The 19,340-nt window shown below is 66.6% G+C and overlaps 1 protein-coding gene across 1 annotated transcript in view; it reads left to right on the top strand.

The window, feature by feature from the left end:
* The window catches only part of SLIT1 (slit guidance ligand 1), a 154,388-nt gene extending 144,391 nt beyond the window's left edge, over positions 1–9,997 (top strand). Inside the window, exons 29-37 of the mRNA XM_077822884.1 lie at positions 437–576; positions 1,303–1,396; positions 2,189–2,326; positions 2,762–2,993; positions 3,429–3,559; positions 4,704–4,858; positions 5,203–5,491; positions 9,033–9,244; positions 9,735–9,997. Of these exons, the coding sequence (XP_077679010.1) occupies positions 437–576; positions 1,303–1,396; positions 2,189–2,326; positions 2,762–2,993; positions 3,429–3,559; positions 4,704–4,858; positions 5,203–5,491; positions 9,033–9,244; positions 9,735–9,997 (1,654 nt within the window). The remainder of the gene's footprint in view (positions 1–436; positions 577–1,302; positions 1,397–2,188; positions 2,327–2,761; positions 2,994–3,428; positions 3,560–4,703; positions 4,859–5,202; positions 5,492–9,032; positions 9,245–9,734) is intronic.
* The last annotated feature ends 9,343 nt before the right edge of the window (positions 9,998–19,340 follow it).

The following is a 19,340-nucleotide window of genomic DNA, read 5'->3' as shown; positions in this document are numbered from 1 at the left end:
GGGCTAGAGCAGGGAGCTGGTGGGTGCAGCTGGTTCTAGCCCCAGCTCTTCTGCTGCCTTGGGGTGTTTCCTGGGGCACGTCCCCTCGCAGCTCTGGGCGTCGGTTCCCATGGGGATGGGGGTCTCCCTCTCACAGAGCAGTGTGGGTTCAAAGGCAGTCGTGTCTGCAAAGGGCACAGGCTCCCTTGGACAAGACGTGCTGCGGCTGGCCCCTTGTGCTTCGCTCCATTGGCAGTCCAGGGTTGTGCCCCACTGGGAAAGCAGGCGGGGGGGTGGGGGGGGGGCAGGTGACAATTGCTGCAGAGCCAGCGGGGGAGCCTGCGCTGTGGTTTTGGTGGGCCACACAGAACCGGTGGCTGCTCCTTGCCAGCTCAGCCGGGGGTAGCCGGGGGGCCGGGGCGTTAACCTGTGGGTTGTTTTCCTCCCCCCCCGGCAGGTGCCTTTGTGCAGCAGGATTCGAGGGGCCGACCTGCAGCGGCATCAGCGACACCTGCCAGGACCAGGCCTGTGCCAATGGGGGCACCTGTGTGCAGGGGCTCGGAAACTACACCTGTCTGTGCGAGCCCCACTACACAGGTACAGGGCAGGAGGGGCCCGCCCCGGGCCGGGGCCAGGGGACAGCCCACCTGCGAATCAGCCTCCGAGGTCCCCAGCCGGGCGCTGTCCTCCCCCAGGAGGAGAATGCTCTCCCTGGCCCCACACACATCTGTCTGTCTGCATACCCCCCCAGCCAGCCATCCCTCTCCCGCCCTGCTCACCTGAGCGAGGCTGAGCACCCAGCAGCTGGTGCAGAGAGACAGCCGCTGGCCCGGCCATGGCTAGTGTCCCAGCCCCTGCCTGTGGGAGCCGGGCACAGGCCCCAGGGCTGGGACTCCTTGCTTGTGCCAGAGGGACATTTCAGGACGCTCCGGCTAGCACAGGCCAGGCCTCTGTGCAGCACCATGCGCCCTGGCAGCATCTCCCTGACCCAGATCCGAACGGGCAAGGCGCCTGGAGAGGAGGCCTGGCTGGGTAACGGGGGGACTTGCCTGGAGTGCACATAGCCTGGGGACCTTCTCTGCCAGGCTGTGGTGCCCTGCGCCAGCCTCCCGCGCAGACCCCCGCCATGCGCCCCGCGGCTGTGGGGACAGCTCCCAGGCCCCAGCGGTGACTCAGTGGCCCTGGCTGCTCCCTTTCTTCTGCCGCGTGGAGCCGGGGCCCCGGGGGGCCAGCAGGCTCAGAAGGGTCACTGCCCAGCCCCTGCAGCTCTGGGAGCAGAGGGCTGCAGCCAGATGAGCCCGGCCTCTCCCCTCCCTTGTCCAGGACGGGCCTGCGAGGAGCTGGTGGATCTCTGCTCCGTGGACCTCAGCCCCTGCCAGCACAGTGCCCAGTGCGTCGTCACCGCCGAGGGGCCCCGGTGAGTTAAATCCCCCTGTTCCCTGCCCGTGTGGCTGGGCACAAGGCACCTGGGGCTGCCCCAGACATGCCACGTTCGTGGGCACGAGCCCGCAGACCCCCCAAGTCCCCAGGCATTGGGGAGGGGCAGCGCCGGTCACCGCAGCATCTGAATTGGGAACCATTCGCCGTTGTGCTGGGCCTCCCCCTCCCCTCCCCGGGCTGCCGGGGGCACAGAGGGTGGGCAAGGAATTCACACCAGAGGGGCAGAGCCGTGAGCCAGATGGACCTGCAGCCAGGGGACACCTGGGGTGCCGAGTGCCTTTGGCCTGGCTTGACATTGCTTGTGCCTGGACGTCCCGCTGGGGCGGTTTTCCCTGGTGCCGGAGGGCAGCCTGGAGGAATTGTCGGGGGCACCTGGCCTGGGCACAGATCCCCCTTGTGCGTTCCGGGGCTGGGACTGTCGGGCTCTGGGGCCGGCCAGCACCTAGCGCTCCGGGGCCCTGGGTCACAACGGCCCCTGAGAGTCAAAGGATCCCCCGGCGCGAGGCGTGGAGAGCCCGGCAGAGCCTGAGGCAAATTCAGCTCTGCCAGGTCCCCACGGGCGGGAGCGGGAGCTGTGCTGGCATGGGGCTGGGGCTAGGCCAGGGCAATGCATGGGCATGGAACCTGGGGGAAGGCCCCGAAGGAGCGTGGGGCAGCCAGCGAGTCCTCGGAGACACAAGCACAGGGACAGTGGGGCCTAACCCTGCCCTGGCCCGGAGCTGGGCTGCGGGGCCCGGTGGATCTCGGAGCAAGGTTCCCTTCCCCCCAGGTGTGAGTGCGCCCCCGGCTACGGGGGGGACAACTGCAGCCTGGACTACGACGCCTGCCGGGACCACCGGTGCCAGCACGGTGCCCAGTGCCAGGACGAGGGAAACGGCTACTCCTGCCTCTGCACACAGGGCTACAGGTCAGGCCGGCCGAGCCCCGCTGGCACCCCCGGGAGGGGTGGGATGCACAGGCCCCAGCACCTCCATCCCATGCCCCTGCACACGTGGCCCGGGCGGGCCCCAGCCTGGGCCATGCAGCTGGAGGTGAGGGGGCGGCGGGGGGGCCGTGCCCTGCTGCAAGCGGGCCCCGGGCACCCCCTCACGCACCAGAGCCAGACAGAGGCACCTCGTGGTCCGGGGAGTCTGGTCCTGCCCATGTTGCTGCCCCAGTGCAGCCGAGGGGGGCCCAGAACCTGGCCTTGCTCTTTGGGGTTTGCTGTGGGGTGGCTGATCTGGGCCAGGCCTGGTTCTCCATTCCCTGCTCCAGGAGGGGACCAGCTGCCCTGGCCTGGGTCTCGCTGGGGTCCCCGGCTTACGGGCTCCTCTCACCACCTGCTGCCGGTCCCTCTCCGCAGCGGGCAGCTGTGTGAGATGCCGCCTCGCGCCCAGCCCAGTCTCTGCGCGCGGACCGAGTGCCAGAACGGGGCCGACTGCGTGGAGCTGGGCAGCCGGGCCGTGTGCCGCTGCCGGCCTGGCTTCGGGGGCCCCGAGTGCGAGAAGCTCCTGAGCGTCAACTTTGTGGACCGGGACACGTACCTGCAATTCACCGACCTGCACAACTGGCCACGGGCCAACATCACGCTGCAGGTACGGCCCGCGCCGGCCCCCCACCCGTCAGCACCGGGCACGGCCCCTGCCAGGGCTGCACCTGGGGCTGCTGCAGGGCCGGCACGTGGGGTGAGCAGGGGCAGCATGGCTCTGGGCCTGGCCTTGTGTCCCCAGGCCCTGCCAGGAGGTGAGGCTGAGGGCTGGAGGGAGGTGGGGGTCTGGGAGGCAGGGCTGTGTGCCAGGTGGGGTGCATGGAGGTGGAGCCGGGAGTGGGGCTGGGTGCCAGGGGGGTGGGGCTGCATGCCCGGTGGGGTGCAGGGAGGCGGGGGTGGGGCTGGGTGCCAGGGGGCGGGGCTGGGTACCAGATGGGGTGCAGGAAGGCAGGTGCCGGGCGGGGATGCCAGGGAGCTGCCCAGGCCGGCTGCTGGGCCGTGGCCCCTGGTGTGACATCCCGCCCCCCACGCCCTCCGCCAGGTCTCCACGGCCGAGGACAACGGGATCCTGCTGTACAACGGGGACCGGGACCACATGGCCGTGGAGCTGTACCAGGGCCATGTGCGGGTCAGCTACGACCCCGGGAGCTACCCCAGCTCGGCTATCTACAGGTACCATCCCCTCCCCGCCAGCCGTGGCACTGGCTGCACCCAGCACTGGGGGGCAGCCCATGGCCTCCCATGGGGGGGGCGATTCCTGAGGGGCCAGCTCCTCTCAGTGCATCTAGGAGCCACCGCCCCCCTGCCACCGCCCAGCCTGGCCATGCCCCTGCCAGAGCCGGACCCATGATGCAGGGCATGGGGCAGACCCTGGCGTAACCTGCTGCACACCGCGCCCCTCTCCCTGCCCAGCCGCGGGCACCATGGCCCCGGCACAGCCCCCTGCCCCATTGCCTCTGTGCCGGGCGGCCAGAGAGCCTGGCCCGTCCCCAGAGGGTTCTTCCAGGCACGGCGCCGTCCCGCTGCCCCACAGCACGGCTGGCTGGAGTGGCTGTGACAGGGGGCGCAGCCTGGCAAGGATGCCCCAGTGTAGACAAGGTCAGCGCCCCCCAGCTCAGTGCACCCCCGACGGTGGGGCCAGCCCTGAGCCCTGTTCGGGGAGGGGACTGGGCCAGCTGCCGAGGAGCTGCTCCCTGAACCCCTGTCTGTGCCCTGGGATAGCACGCGCCCCCCCCAGGCCTGGGCACAGCCCTCCCTCCCCCCGGGTCTGGGCACTCCCCCCCCATGACAGACACTGAAGGCAGCGAGTGTGGGTGGCTGGGGTGGTGGTGGGGGGCTGGGCTGGGCAGCAGAGTGGGGACGTGTGGCAAGGGGGCCAGGGGTACCAGGAGCTGGGGTAAGTGACTGAGCCCAGCTCAGGGATGCCAGGGCTGGGGGCAGGGCGGGGCCAGGCGCTGGGCTCTGGCACGAACCCTGGGGGGCTGAGATGGGGGGGCAGGGTGGGGCTGGGCTGGGCAGCGAGGGGGCTGGGGACGCTGGGCTCTGGCACAAGGCCCAGGGGGCTGAGATGGGGATCTGGGCAGGGCTGGGGGCAGGGTGGGGCTGGGCTGGGCAGCGAGGGGGCTGGGGGCTGGGCTCAGTCAATAACTCCAGGGGGCTGGGGGCGGAGGGGGCTGGGCAGTGAGGGGGCTGGGGGGGAGCTGGGCTCTGTCACGAGCCCCGGGGGGCTGAGATGGGGGGCTGGGCGGGGCTGGGCAGCGAGGGGGCTGGGGGCTGGGCTCAGTCACTAACCCCGGGGCCTGGGCCCTGCCCCCAGCGCCGAGACCATCAACGACGGGCAGTTCCACACGGTGGAGCTGGTGACGTTCGAGCAGATGGTGAATCTCTCCATCGACGGCGGCAGCCCCATGACCATGGACGGCTTCGGCAAGCCCCACACGCTGACCAGCGAGGCGCCGCTTTACGTGGGAGGTGGGTCCCGGCGCTGGGGTGCCAGCTCGCGGGGAGGGGTCCCAGGCCTGGCCGGGGGCAGGAGCAGGAGCTGAGCTCAGCCGGGGAGGGCCCGTGGGTGCCAGGAGCCGTCAGGGAGGCTGGCAGACGGGGCTTGGCAGGGGGCAGGCCGGGACACGTGGCACCGTTCGGGGGGAGGCTTCACTGAGCCCGGAGGGAGGGGATCTCGGCGCTCGGATCTCTGTGCACGGTGGGGTGTCCGGGCCGGGGGCAGGCGCGAGTCCCTGGCTGCCTGGGGGAGGACGGGGTGGGGGCTGGGTGCCCCATGCGCCCGCCTCACGCCCGCCCCACCCGCTCTCTGCCAGGCATGCCAGTGGACGTGAACTCGGCCGCCTTCCGCCTCTGGCAGATCCTCAACGGCACCAGCTTCCACGGCTGCATCCGCAACCTCTACATCAACCACGAGCTGCAGGACTTCACCAAGACCCAGATGAAGCCGGGGGTGGTGCCCGGCTGCGAGCCCTGCCGCAAGCTGTACTGCCTTCACGGCCTGTGCCAGCCCGATGCTGCCCACGGCCCCGTGTGCCATTGCGAGCCGGGCTGGGCAGGGCCGCACTGCGACCAGCAGGGCCCCAGCCCCTGCCAGGGCCACAAGTGAGTGGGCTGCCCACGCTGGCCTCGCGGCACCGGGCACTAGCAGCAAAGCCAGGCTCCAGCTCAGCAGCACGGCCCCCGGGGGCTCAGCGCACGGGCCCCTCCAGGAACCGGGGCTTAAACCCCCTGTCAGGGCCAACAGCAAATCAGTTTGGGCCTGTCTGCTTCTCAAACCACCATGGAAAGGGGCACAGGGCGGCCAAGACTGGACTAGCCAGTGAGAGGGTTCATGGGCACCGGTAGAGCTGGGGGGGCCCGGGGCTTGGCTAGCAGGGGCTGCGGGTCGGGAATGAGGGGCACTGGCAGGGCTGGGCTGGCAGGGGGCTGCGGGTCAGGAGTGAGGGGCGCCGGCAGAGCTGTGGGGGCCTGGGCTGGGCTGGCAGGGGGCTGCAGGTCGGGAGTGAGGGGCACCGCAGAGCTGGGGGGGGCAGGGGGCTGCGGGTCGGGAGCGAGGGGCACCGCAGAGCTGGGGGGGTCAGGGGGCTGCGGGTCGGGAGCGAGGGGCGCCGGCAGAGCTGGGGGGGGCTGGGCTGGGCTGGCAGGGGGCTGCGGGTCGGGAGCGAGGGGCGCCGGCAGAGCTGGGGGGGGCTGGGCTGGGCTGGCAGGGGGCTGCGGGTCGGGAGCGAGGGGCACCGCAGAGCTGGGGGGGCTTGGGGGCTGTGGGTCGGGAGTGAGGGGCACCGCAGAGCTGGGGGGGCAGGGGGCTGCAGGTCGGGAGCGAGGGGCGCCGGCAGAGCTGGGGGGGGGCAGGGCTGGGCTGGCAGGGGGCTGCGGGTCGGGAGCGAGGGGCACGGCAGAGCTGGGGGGCCGGGGCTGGGCTGGCAGGGGGCTGCGGGTCGGGAGCGAGGGGCACGGCAGAGCTGGGGGGGCCGGGGCTGGGCTGGCAGGGGGCTGCGGGTCGGGAGCGAGGGGCACGGCAGAGCTGGGGGGGGTTGGGGGCTGTGGGTCGGGAGTGAGGGGCACCGCAGAGCTGGGGGGGTCAGGGGGCTGCGGGTCGGGAGCGAGGGGCGCCGGCAGAGCTGGGGGGGGCTGGGCTGGGCTGGCAGGGGGCTGCGGGTCGGGAGCGAGGGGCGTTGGCAGATCTGGGGGGGGCTGGGCTGGGCTGGCAGGGGGCTGCGGGTCGGGAGCGAGGGGCACCGCAGAGCTGGGGGGGCTTGGGGGCTGTGGGTCGGGAGTGAGGGGCACCGCAGAGCTGGGGGGGCAGGGGGCTGCAGGTCGGGAGCGAGGGGCGCCGGCAGAGCTGGGGGGGGGCAGGGCTGGGCTGGCAGGGGGCTGCGGGTCGGGAGCGAGGGGCACGGCAGAGCTGGGGGGCCGGGGCTGGGCTGGCAGGGGGCTGCGGGTCGGGAGCGAGGGGCACGGCAGAGCTGGGGGGGCCGGGGCTGGGCTGGCAGGGGGCTGCGGGTCGGGAGCGAGGGGCACGGCAGAGCTGGGGGGGGTTGGGGGCTGTGGGTCGGGAGTGAGGGGCACCGCAGAGCTGGGGGGGCAGGGGGCTGCAGGTCGGGAGCGAGGGGCACCGCAGAGCTGGGGGGGCGGGGCCGGGCTGGCAGGGGGCCGCGGGTCGGGCGCGAGGGGCGTTGGCAGATCTGGGGGGGGCCGGGGCCGGGCTGGCAGGGGGCCGCGGGTCGGGCGCGAGGGGCGCCGGCAGAGCTGGGGGGGGCCGGGGCCGGGCTGGCAGGGGGCCGCGGGTCGGGCGCGAGGGGCGCCGGCAGAGCTGGGGGGGGCCGGGGCCGGGCTGGCAGGGGGCCGCGGGTCGGGCGCGAGGGGCGCCGGCAGAGCTGGGGGGGGCCGGGGCCGGGCTGGCAGGGGGCCGCGGGTCGGGCGCGAGGGGCGCCGGCAGAGCTGGGGGGGGCCGGGGCCGGGCTGGCAGGGGGCCGCGGGTCGGGCGCGAGGGGCGCCGGCAGAGCTGGGGGGGGCCGGGGCCGGGCTGGCAGGGGGCCGCGGGTCGGGCGCGAGGGGCGCCGGCAGAGCTGGGGGGGGCCGGGGCCGGGCTGGCAGGGGGCCGCGGGTCGGGCGCGAGGGGCGCCGGCAGAGCTGGGGGGGGCCGGGGCCGGGCTGGCAGGGGGCCGCGGGTCGGGCGCGAGGGGCGCCGGCAGAGCTGGGGGGGGCCGGGGCCGGGCTGGCAGGGGGCCGCGGGTCGGGCGCGAGGGGCGCCGGCAGAGCTGGGGGGGGCCGGGGCCGGGCTGGCAGGGGGCCGCGGGTCGGGCGCGAGGGGCGCCGGCAGAGCTGGGGGGGGCCGGGGCCGGGCTGGCAGGGGGCCGCGGGTCGGGCGCGAGGGGCGCCGGCAGAGCTGGGGGGGGCCGGGGCCGGGCTGGCAGGGGGCCGCGGGTCGGGCGCGAGGGGCGCCGGCAGAGCTGGGGGGGGCCGGGGCCGGGCTGGCAGGGGGCCGCGGGTCGGGCGCGAGGGGCGCCGGCAGAGCTGGGGGGGGGCCGGGGCCGGGCTGGCAGGGGGCCGCGGGTCGGGCGCGAGGGGCGCCGGCAGAGCTGGGGGGGGCCGGGGCCGGGCTGGCAGGGGGCCGCGGGTCGGGCGCGAGGGGCGCCGGCAGAGCTGGGGGGGGCCGGGGCCGGGCTGGCAGGGGGCCGCGGGTCGGGCGCGAGGGGCGCCGGCAGAGCTGGGGGGGGCCGGGGCCGGGCTGGCAGGGGGCCGCGGGTCGGGCGCGAGGGGCGCCGGCAGAGCTGGGGGGGGCCGGGGCCGGGCTGGCAGGGGGCCGCGGGTCGGGCGCGAGGGGCGCCGGCAGAGCTGGGGGGGGCCGGGGCCGGGCTGGCAGGGGGCCGCGGGTCGGGCGCGAGGGGCGCCGGCAGAGCTGGGGGGGCCGGGGCCGGGCTGGCAGGGGGCCGCGGGTCGGGCGCGAGGGGCGCCGGCAGAGCTGGGAGGGGCGGGGCCGGGCTGGCAGGGGGCCGCGGGTCGGGCGCGAGGTGGCGCCGGCAGAGCTGGGGGGCCGGGCTGGCAGGGGGCTGCGGGTCGGGCGCGAGGGGTGCCGGCAGAGCTGGGGGGCCGGGGCCGGGCTGGCAGGGGGCTGCGGGTCGGGAGCGAGGGGCACGGCAGAGCTGCGGCAGGAGGAGTGAGCAGTGTACAGGGCAGCGGGCACTTGCCGCGTCTCTGTGCTGTGTCACGCTCCCGCTGGTGCTGCCAGCTGCTCCCTTGCACGAGCCCCGAGGCCACGCGCAGCCAGAGGCGCCAGATGTTGCCTGGCCGAGGCTGGGCCGCGCGGCTGGGCGCTGTTAACCTGTCCCCGGTGGCTGCGTCCAAGCGGGCCCGGCAGGAGCGGTGCCGGGGAAGGAGCAGGCCGGGAGTAGCCAGCTCGGATCTGCTGAGTGGCTGGGTTGGTACCAGCTCCGGGGGTGGCGGGGGGGGCCGCGTCACGCCCTCTGCTGCCAGGGGTGCTCCGCGGGCGCTGTCCCGCCGGGCGCTGAGCACGCGCCGGGCTGCCTGGGTCACGGATAAACCCCTGGGACAAGGCCCCTGGCAGACAGTGGAGCTGGTCCCCGCCAGGCAGGCCGGGCTCCCGGCGGCTCTGCCCAGGTTCGTGTCTCTGCTCCCGCAGGTGTGTCCACGGGGCCTGCGTGCCCCTCGACGCGCTCTCCTACAGCTGCCAGTGCCACGACGGGTACCACGGCGCCCTGTGCAGCCAGCAAGGGGAGCTCTACAACCCCTGCAAGAGCCTGCACTGCGGCCATGGGCACTGCCAGATCTCGGACCGGGGGGAGGCGGCCTGCGAGTGCCAGAGCGGCTACGCCGGCCAGCTGTGCGACCAAGGTCAGAGCCCCACCCTCCCTGGGCCCCCCATGCTCCTGGCCTGGGTCGGCCGGGGCTCGGCCCTGCTGCCCGGGCGGCTCCGGAGAGCCCCGTGCGTGGCTGACGGCAGAGCCCCACGGACAAGCCGGGCCTGCCCCTCCCACTGAGAGTGCCCAGGGCCACCATGGAGCCAGTGGGCCCAGTGGCTCCCTGGCATAGCACTGCTCCCCGCAGTGCAGCTGCCCCGGGTGAGTTCGGCCCCATGTGCCCGGAGCAGGGCTCCTGGTGGCGTTTGCTGCTGGCACTTGGGAGCTAGCCCCTGCCTCGTGGGCTCCTCCCCGTGGGCTGGGCCTAGGCAAAGAGCCTCCCAGCCAGCAGGTGCCACGGAGCAGCCATCCAGGGCTGGCGCCGTGGCACCCAGGGCCGGGGCCTCACCCCTGTGCAGGAGGCAGCGTGCCAGGCTCCTCGGAGAGCCCGGGGTCTGACTGCCTCTCTCCTTCTGGCCCTGCAGAGTCGGCGTGCCGGGGCGAGCCGGTGCGGGACCACCCCCAAGTGCAGCGGGGCTACGCCATCTGCCAGACCACGCGCCCCGTCTCCTGGGTGGAGTGCCGGGGCTCCTGCCAGGGCCAGGGCTGCTGCACGGGGCTGCGCCTCAAGAGGAGGAAGGTCACCTTCGAGTGCAGCGACGGCTCCTCCTTCGTGGAGGAGGTGCAGAAGGCCAGCAAGTGCGGCTGCGCCCGGTGCTTGCCGGGGGCGGGCGGGGGGCGCCGATAGAGACCGAGGGGCGGAGCCGCTGGAGGCATCGCCCATGAGCTGGGACTGTCTGCCTGGCACTCCCAAAGCTGCCTCGCTGTCCCTCCCCCGTGTGCACCGCGGGCGTGAGCCGGGCCCCGCCCGACCGCCCTGGGGCAGGGGCTGCCCCATGCAGCGAGCCAGCACGAAACACCCGTGTAGATAGGGAGGGTTTTTTAAACCTGCAGCTCCCCCAATGTATTCATAGTGGGCAGGACGCGGGAGCCGCCCCAGCCCCCTGCCTGTCTGTCTCTGCTTTCTCCGCTTTGTCCAGCCCCAGCCCTGGGCTCAGCCCCGCCATGTGAATTCCCATGGGCTAGGGGGCTGGGGGTGCAGGGGGGGGCTCTGACCCTGCTGCCTTTGCCTGGGGTGGCGGGACGCAGCCGGCTCAGCGGCAAGGCCAGTCCCGGCCGTGCAGCATTGGCTGGAACGGCAGCAGTGTTGGTTCGTGGGCAGCGCCGGAGCCGCGGTGGCCAGAGACAGGCCCCCCCCGCCGTGGGAGTGTTGAGCCCCGCGCGGCCCAGAGCCACCCCTGCTGTGCCAGGCCCCCGGCACTGTGCCAGGCCCCCGGCACTGCCCCCGCCCCAGGGCTGAGCTGGGAGGACGTCAGTGTTTGGGCTGGCGGCCTGGCCACGTGCCCAGGCAAGCGCAGGGCCTGCTGCGGTGGCCGTGAAGCCAGGCTGGGCTGTTCCTGCCCGTGGGCGCGGCCGGAGCCGGAGCCGGAGCTGCAGCCCCTCCCCGGGCCGGGCCGAGTACCGAAGGCGCGTCTGTGTCAGCCGCTGGGCGCCACGGGGGCTGGGTGCTCCCTCCCCCCACCAGTTAACATGGGGCCATGTGTCACTGCCCTAGTGTTTGTGTGACAAGGGCCCCGGGGGGGGGGGGGGGACGACAGTGAATGGTTGAACAGCTGAGCTATTTAACCCCCTATGACCCCAACCCCCCGGCCAGGCTTGGCCGGTGCAGGGCCCTGCACGCTGAAGTGTGTGTGTGTGTCGGGGGCAGGGCCGATAGGGCCAAACCCACACTGCCCTGCACCCCATTGGAACAGGGCACTTGAAAAACCAGGGGCTTCCTGTGGCTGGGAGCCCAGCAGCTAAGTGCGTATGAGGCCCAGGCCGAGGCGTCCCGTGTGAGGCTGGTGGCACCAGCTGGCGCACTGTGAAGGCCTGGTTGGGTCCTGCTCTGGCGTGGGCAGGAAGCAGCCCCACAGAACTCTGGGGTGGAGCCAGGGATGAGGATTTTAGGGCACTGGGCTGAGGGAGGGGGGAGTGAGGGCTCTGGACTGTGGGTGCAGGTTCCAGGGTGGGGACAGAAATAAGGGGTGGGAGAGAGGGCTCTGGGCTGGAGCAGGGGGTGGGTGTGAGGGCTCCGGCTGGGGGTGTAGATGCTGGGGTGGGGCTGGGGATGAGTGGCTTGGGGTATAGGAGGGTATGCTGGGCTGGGACGGTAGGAGGGGGAGCAGGGCTGGGGCAGGGGATTGGGGCACAGGGGGGATGGGGGAGGTGCAGGCTCACGGGTGGGGCTCAGGATGAGGGGTTTGCGGTGCAGAAGGGTGCTCTGGGCTGGGATTGAGGGCTTTGGAGGGCAGGAGCGGGATCAGGGCTGGGGCAGGGGATTGGGGTGTGGAGGGAGGCTCAGGGGTGCAGGCTCTAGGCGGCGTTTACCTCAAGCAGCTCCCGGAAGCAGCGGCATGTTCCCTCTCCGGCTCCTATGCAGAGGCACGACCAGATGGGTCTGCACACTGCCCTGTGCACATGCGCTGCCCTCGCAGCTCCTCCTAGCCCATGGGAGCTGCGGAGCTGGCGCTTGGGGCGGGGGCAGAGTGCAGAGCCCCCTGGCTGCCCCTACACCTAGGAGTCAGAGAGGGACATGCCGCTGCTTTTGGGAGCTGTGCGGAGCCAGGGCAGGCAGGGAGCTGCCTTAGCCCCACTGTGCCACCGACCGGACTTTTAATGACCCGGTTGGCGGTGCCGACCGGAGCCGCCAGGGCCTCTTTTCGAGCGGGTGTTGTCAGAAACTGGACACCTGACACCCCAACAAGGGGGGCTGGCCCAGCCCATTCGCTCAGCAGCAAGGGGGCTGGACCAATGTATACTGGGGGTATTGAGAGGCTGAGCCATTGGGCCAGACTGTAAAACCTGGATATAATGGAAACCACTTCAAGCCGGGGGTGCCACAGCCCGCCCCCCACCGCCCCCTGGGCCCAGCACTTATGTGTCCCTGGGGGCTTTGCAAGGTGAGTGGAGATACCCCAGGCCAGGCACTCACCTTGCTGCCAGCACAGCTCCCCTGCCCGGTCCCCCAGCTGGGGGCCATTGCTCCTGAGACGCACCCCTGCTGCTTTCCCACTTCTGCACCTGTCCCCGTTTCAGCCTCAGCGCCCCGGCCCGGGCTCCTCTCGCCCTGGGGGTGGCTGGTCCCCGGCTCATTGAGCCCCCCCCCCAAGGCAGTTCTACACCAATGTACCAGACACCCCGGACTGGCTGCTCCAGGTCATGGGTGCCAGCTGCCGTTTGCCTAGGCCCCATCGCTCACCCCGCCCCTGGGCACCAGGGCAGTTTGCAGCAAGTTCTGTCAAGAGCTTTAATTGCTGCTGGCTTCTCCCCCGACCAAGCAACCCACCCCCGCGTCCTGAGCCCTCCGGCTGCCCGCTGCAGAGCCTGGCAGGGCCGCGCCGTGTTTCGCCCGCTGCCAAGGCTGGGGTCATTTTCTGTTGCTCGTTGTAAGCTAACCTCTAAAGTATCTCTTTATACAGAATACTTACAGATTCTAATATATATTTGTATTTCAGTTTGTTACAGTATTTTTATACGTTCAGGGCAAGCCCAGGCCGGCTCGGTGGCCACTGCGGCACTGCTGCCCAAGGCCCACGGCTCTGGTTGCCTGTTTGTTTTTCACGCGTCGAGCTGCGGGGTTGAGCCGGGCCAGGGAGGTGCCCTGCGTGGCCGTGTCTAGCAGAGGCCGTATTGTTTTAGAAGCTGTGTGATCTTGTCGCTTTGTCTTCCACGTGAACATGACATTTATTCCTTCCGCGATGCCGGCTGGTCTCATCTTTCCTGCTAGCAGCACCGGGCCGGTCCCCTGTCCCAGGACGCCCGCCAGAGCCGTGGAAAGGGCGTGCCCTGGCCCAGTTTAGGCACCCTTGGAGCTGGGATCCCCACCCAGGACCCGTCCTGCTGCAGCCCACAGCTCCATGTGGAACACTGCCCGGTCCCCAGCGCTTTCCACGGGCCGCGTCCTCGGCACACGGCACCGGCGGTGCGCAGCCTGTGGGCAGCCCAGACACGCTGGCCAGGATGTGGGTCCCACTCAAGCACGGGGCTGGGGTGAGAGGACTAGGGACATCCAGAGCCACAGAAGGCTCCAGGGACACACGTCACAAAACAGCCCCTACCCCCAGGGGCACGGGGACGAGGGGTGGTGCTGGGAGCAGAAACCAAGAGCAGCAGCATGAGACAGGAGTAGCTGGGGTGAGCCAGGTGCAGCAACCCCTCGCACCTGCCCCTGCTGGTGTAGGGGCCGGGGGGCCCAAGGCTCGGGAGTCAGAGCCTGATGACATGCTGCAAGAGGGGGCCATGGGAAGATGACTCACAGGAGGACCATGCAGGCTCCCAGCAGGACAGCCCCAGTCATAGAGGGCGGGTGCTGGAGCTGGGCCCCGCAGAGACTCCCTGGGTGCAGGGCCAAGCCGAGAGCAGGAGCCTGGGCCCTGAGACTCCCGCTGGCCCAGCCGTGAGCTAGGCAGGGCCTAATGCGAATGCCAATGGCTGTGGGCCTGCAGCACCCACCCGCGCCGGGCCCTATTCCCCGTATAGCAACCCTTGGAATTGGTGAGTCCTCCAGGCAGGGCTGCGCGCCTCGCGGGGGTTTCACGGCTGCACCAATATCCTGCCCCTGGTTGGACACTCCCAGCTCCCACCCTGTGTCAGCACAGGGCCACCAGCCATTTTGCCAGCACCAAAGGGTCAGGGTAGGGCTTGGCTGGGTCCAGGCTGGAGTGGGATTGGAGAGACGCTCTGCTCGCTGACGGCAGCCCCTGGCTGTTCCCTCTTCATGTTCCACGCGGAGGGAACACATGTTCCACGTGTTTAAAAACCCCCGTGCTCGCGCCCCGTGTGCTCTATTGAGAAGCCGCTGGCAGGGGCCTGGCATGTCCTTGGGAAGGAGGCCCCACTCACACGGGGGTTACATTGGACTTTGCTGGTGATTCAGGGATTGCCTGCCATTGCTGTGGTCTTGGCTGGGCCCCAGGCACGTCCTGTGCCATTCGCCCCATGGAACCAGCACCACGCCCAGCTCCCACAGCCTGGGCGAGGGGGGGACACATGGCTGAGGGGGTAGCACCAGCAGAAAAGCAGGAGAGCTGGGTGATTTTTTTCTGCAGCTGCTAGGAGTCAGGAACTTGAAGAGACTTGACACCCACCAGACCCATCCACTTACCCCCCAGTTACCACACCAAGCAGGCTTCGATATCAAAGGGAAGTTTAATAAGCTGCAATAAAATAAGGACCTTTAGAAAGCTCGTTGGGTCGTTATCAACAATGTCTAAGGAATGAAAGAAAACAAGGTGGTGGGAATCCTGAAGGAGTTTAACCAGTAACAAGAACACAACTTCTCCCAGAGTTGAACAGGAAATAAAACACAGGAACACAGAGTTCACAATGTCACTATTCAGAGACTTGAGACACAATTCAGATCACTCCAGTTCTTATAGCTCTATGTATTGTTTTAAAGCAACTCAATATAATTCTATTTTGTTATATACACTTTCCAAGGTTCTTCAGGTGAGGTATGTAAACATTAGCAAATGAAAACCTTGTTCAACACTTCCGACCCGCAATTCACAGCAGACATTTCATTTTCTCCAGTCATGCTGAAGTATTTCCTAATACCCAGAACAGAACGGAAATGCAGATCCAAGCCAGATCCTCAAACCTAGACAGTCACCAGCCTGCAGTTCTCATAGCTCTTTTCTAAAGTTCACATTGGTTAGGCTCATACATACAGTACCAGACAGGGGGTGGCAGGGGACTTGTATGGTCCTGGGCGTCCCATATCAGTGTCATGGGGAAACTACAAAGTTCTACAAGGGTAGCAGATGTAGATTCAGAAAAACATTTTTGTTATTAAAAAGGAACTACCATTTCAAAGTTGACAAACACTTTAAAAGGGAAAATTACTGGTTTCTACAATGTCCCGAAGGAGGAAGTTTGAGGGGCACGGGGGAGAGTCCTATGTAACCAAGAAAACCAATCTCAGGAAACAAAAGTTTGGGAGCTTTCATAAGATTCCACTGTCTAAAAGATCAGAAGTTAAATGAATAGAAGCACGAGACGATCCAACCTAACTCCTATGCGCCACTGCAGACAGCTTGGGGGCTAGGTTTGCTCTGCCTGGGGGCTAGAACCAAGAAGTACATCAAGGACAAAAAGAGTGAAAAAAATTCTAAACACATTTATAAATACAAAACCCTAGAACAAAAGCTACTAGCAAAGAGCCAGGGGACATTTGGGAGCCATCCTGGGCAGGTCAAGAGGAAGTCCGGCTAAATGCCTTAAGAACATCAGCACAACACAAGAACCCGGCGGGCAGGTCACCTCCTCTGTGCCTGTGGAATTACGTTCTCCACAATCAGAAGAGCAGACACAAGATGGGGACGTTAGTTAAGAGGTCCTAAGTTGCAACAGGCTAATAAGTAGCTTGGTCTGTCCTGGCCATTTTAGGGGATTCCTAAAATAATCAGGGGCTTTGCCGCAGTCAGATGCCCACTGGAAAACAAGCCCATTGCCAGCTTTCCTCCCCGGACTCCCCCAGCTTGTGTCGGGTCCAGCCCCGCCACCAGGTTCGTGATTCCCTCTCATAAGGAGACAGTGCACACAGAACCATAAACGGTGATTCTAAGCTACGAGGTCCCCATGCAAAGGCAAGCCAATCTGCAGCAAGATTCCCCACCCCCTCCACGGCCCCTGGAGACTCAGTTTTACTGACTTGAACTTATTACTAAGAATCTTATTGCTTATGGTGCCAAGGCCTACTGAGCCCAGAGCCCAGCTGGCCAGGTGAGGCGGCCAGGTCCTGCCGACTACCTACGACCAGCTTTAAAAGATGAGATGAAGAAAAATATTTAATGCTTTGACTTTTTAATGTTGCAACATTAAAAAAAAAATCATCCCACTCCAGCACAGGACACTGGCCTGGCGCTTGCCTTGAGCTGAGTCCAATGCGAGGCAATGGCCCTCTGCGGCCACGCACCGGCACTCGGAACACTGAGCTGCAGAAAGAACACAAAATAAATATAAAAACTATTTACAAGCCTAGTTTTTGTGAACTCCAAGTGGGAGGAAATGCCTCAGCCTTCCCCAAAAGCTTATCAAGGAGCTCCACGTTTCAATGGCTAGCTCCTGGCTACTTTACCCAGCACCGGTCATTCATACAGAGAGGTACTCTTACACACAGACACTTAGAAACCAACCACAACTGGAGGGACCATGTGCTGAAAGGGTCAACAGAGGCCATCAAAACCTTGCAACTCAAGTTCTCAGACTGCCAGGACCTGGAAACTGCCAACGTGCCCAGAGACACACCCAACACCCTGGCCCCCGGCCTAAAGGGAAGGCGACGGACGTGCTCTTGAATGAGGGGAAGTCCAATATGGTGAGACGGGGGAGACCATAATGTCTTCCAACCCTAGGGATGATCACAATGCAGACTACAGCTCCTGAGAACATCTTAGCCCAGATGACTCATGTCACAACCCCAAGCTAAAGGCTCAGCAAAGGGAAGCGGATGAGCAGCACAGGGACATCATGCTGAGCAAAGGGCTGGGCCCAACTAAGCGCCCCTGGTTTGCAGAGCTCCGAGCGGCACAAAGCCAGGACTTTCTACGGTCAGCCTCCGGGAGGCCCTGCCTGCGTTGGGGTGTGCTGCGTGCAGATGCCTGCGTTCGGGTGTGCGGATGCGCTGGCATCAAAGGCAGCTGGGTCCAGCCCGTTTTGGACATACTGCACAATCAGTAAATTGGGCTGGGACGTTCAGACTGGGAGGAGCCAGTGACGAGGAGAATGAAACTCAGTGGGGCAGTGACCCATTCTCTGCCTTGGTTTTCATGGCTTGGCCCCATGTGTGGCTGGCTCCTTTAGGTGAGCGTGCCATGTGTCACTGGGGACAGGAAATGGACCTTCCACTACCAGCAATAAAAACAGCTCAGCACAAACGAGGTCCCGTCCTTTTCCGATTGTTTTAATTCCTCACAGCTGCACCCAGGGGTGGTGACAGAGCTCTCACAACTGACAGTAATTCCAATCGTTCAATCTACCGGGACAAAGAGCTGAAATTTGGGCAGGTCCTGGGCCTTGTTCACCTGCCAAAGGTGCAAAGATACTTGGGGGCCGAAGACAATCTCCATCCCATCAAACATGGGACAGCCAGGGAACAGCAGGAAAAGATTTTGCCTCAGGAGGTTTCCAGGACAAAACATGATAGTTGGGAAAGTTTGGTCCTGTTACCACATGACTGGCAGCTCTTTCCAAAAATTGCTGGTAAATCGGTGCTACCGAAGTGGCTTGGGGGGAGGTGTCTGAACAGAGCAATACTATTCTTTACACAGTAAACCTTAGAGTGGTGGGTACAAGTGGGGGGGGGGGGGAGAGGTGTACACACAGATACCCCACCCCTGCCGGGGGAGACGCTCCCTACCAGGGACCATCTCCCAGCTAGGAGCAGCTGTTGGAAGCCGTTCAGAGCCCTAGCGGAGCTTTGGGGTCTGATGTAAACATGCAGGACAAATCTCACTGGAATTCAGCAAAGTGCATGTCACCCACACTGCAAACCAAGCCGCTCCCTGTAAGATGCTACGTTACAGATGCAGTGGGGCTGAAGACACTGCATGGTGAATAAATTGAACCCAATTGGAAAGGGAGAACAATAGGAGGGCTAGCCAGAGAAGATGTATTTAAAGAGGAGATGTGACCAAAACTGGCCAGTTGATGTGGTGGAAATGTCCTGGGAGGCTGTTCCAGATGGATGGGGTTGCAGAGAAGTATTGAGTTCATCTGAAGGGAGTTGGAAAGAGAGGGAGGCCAGTGCTAGACTAACAGGAAAGGTCCAGGAGAAGGTCTGGGGCCAGCCGAAGAGGGTGTTTTTTAGTGAACCCCAGGATGGTGATTTTGTGATGGATCCCAACCTAAGGAGAGTCAGGGTGGTGTTTGAAGCTGGGGGTGACGTGTCCTTGTGGCAGCCGCAGCTTTCTGCAGAGGCCAGATGGTGGGGTTTCGGGAAGATGGAAGAGCAGGCCATTAAGATGAGGAGTCCCAAGGCTGGAGAGCTGAGAGTGGCCTTACCGCAGATGTGAGAGGAGAGCGCAGAGTTGCAGGCCAGGCCAGGCATGGAATGAAGGCAGTAAAACACACTGCTTATCATCATCCATTAACCAACATCGGCTCCAGCTCCTCCGTGTCTTCACTCTGGGAATGCTGCAGGAATTTGAAGCTGGGGGCTGCAGAAAGCTCACTGCCAGCCCACCCACACACACCGTCAGGCTGCGCAGAGTAGATAGGAGGAGCACATGCACCTAATTAACAACAGGCAGACAGGTTCTGTACAGTATCATCTGGGTGCATGTCCGATCTCCAGCCCACAACAGTACATTACAGGCCTGCGCCGAGGGGAGATGAGGAACAGTGTAATGCAAAGATGGCCGGGGGGAAAAAGAGGCTAACACCTGAGGCCTGGCTGCCCACACAGCTCTGCCCCACAGGAAAAAACAGACCCTGCGGTTTCTAATTCGTCCCTGCCTCAGAATTGCCAAAGAAAGCCAGAGCCCAGTGCCCAGGACGACGAGCTCGACTCTGCACTTTGGAAGCTGTGGTGACTACAGATGTACACGTCAGCTTGCGCCCAGCGACCCAGGAGAGGTGGACAGGGGAGCGTGCACGTTTGTGTGTCTCCCCCCGAGCACTGAGCCGTAGCAGGAGTCCATAGCAATGGGGACTGAGAATGCCCTGTGGGATTTCCATGCCCTAAAAGCCCACACAGCCCATGTGGACAGCGACTCTGCCGGTTAAGAGGACTGTCTGCAGCTCAGGGACCAGCAAGGGGATGCTGCTGTCTCCGCCCAAAGGCTAACTGCTTGGCCATGACTGAAGGGTCCACAGCATTGGGTGGCCTGTAGTCCTGTCATGGCCACTTCCTCACAGGCCAGGTCCCCCCGTAACCCCTCCCTGCCATCAGCCCCTGGGTGCGCTGGCAGAGAACGCCCAGGGTTTCACTGGCCTTCCCTTCCGCAAGAACATGCATGCGGCAGGCGGGGCTGCTCCAGGCCCCGCTC

Source organism: Eretmochelys imbricata, chromosome 7 (genome assembly GCF_965152235.1).
Source record: "Eretmochelys imbricata isolate rEreImb1 chromosome 7, rEreImb1.hap1, whole genome shotgun sequence".
NCBI classification, from domain to species: domain Eukaryota; kingdom Metazoa; phylum Chordata; order Testudines; family Cheloniidae; genus Eretmochelys; species Eretmochelys imbricata.
Note: the sequence above shows the minus strand (reverse complement) of the source record. Positions and strands in the feature narration are given on the sequence as shown.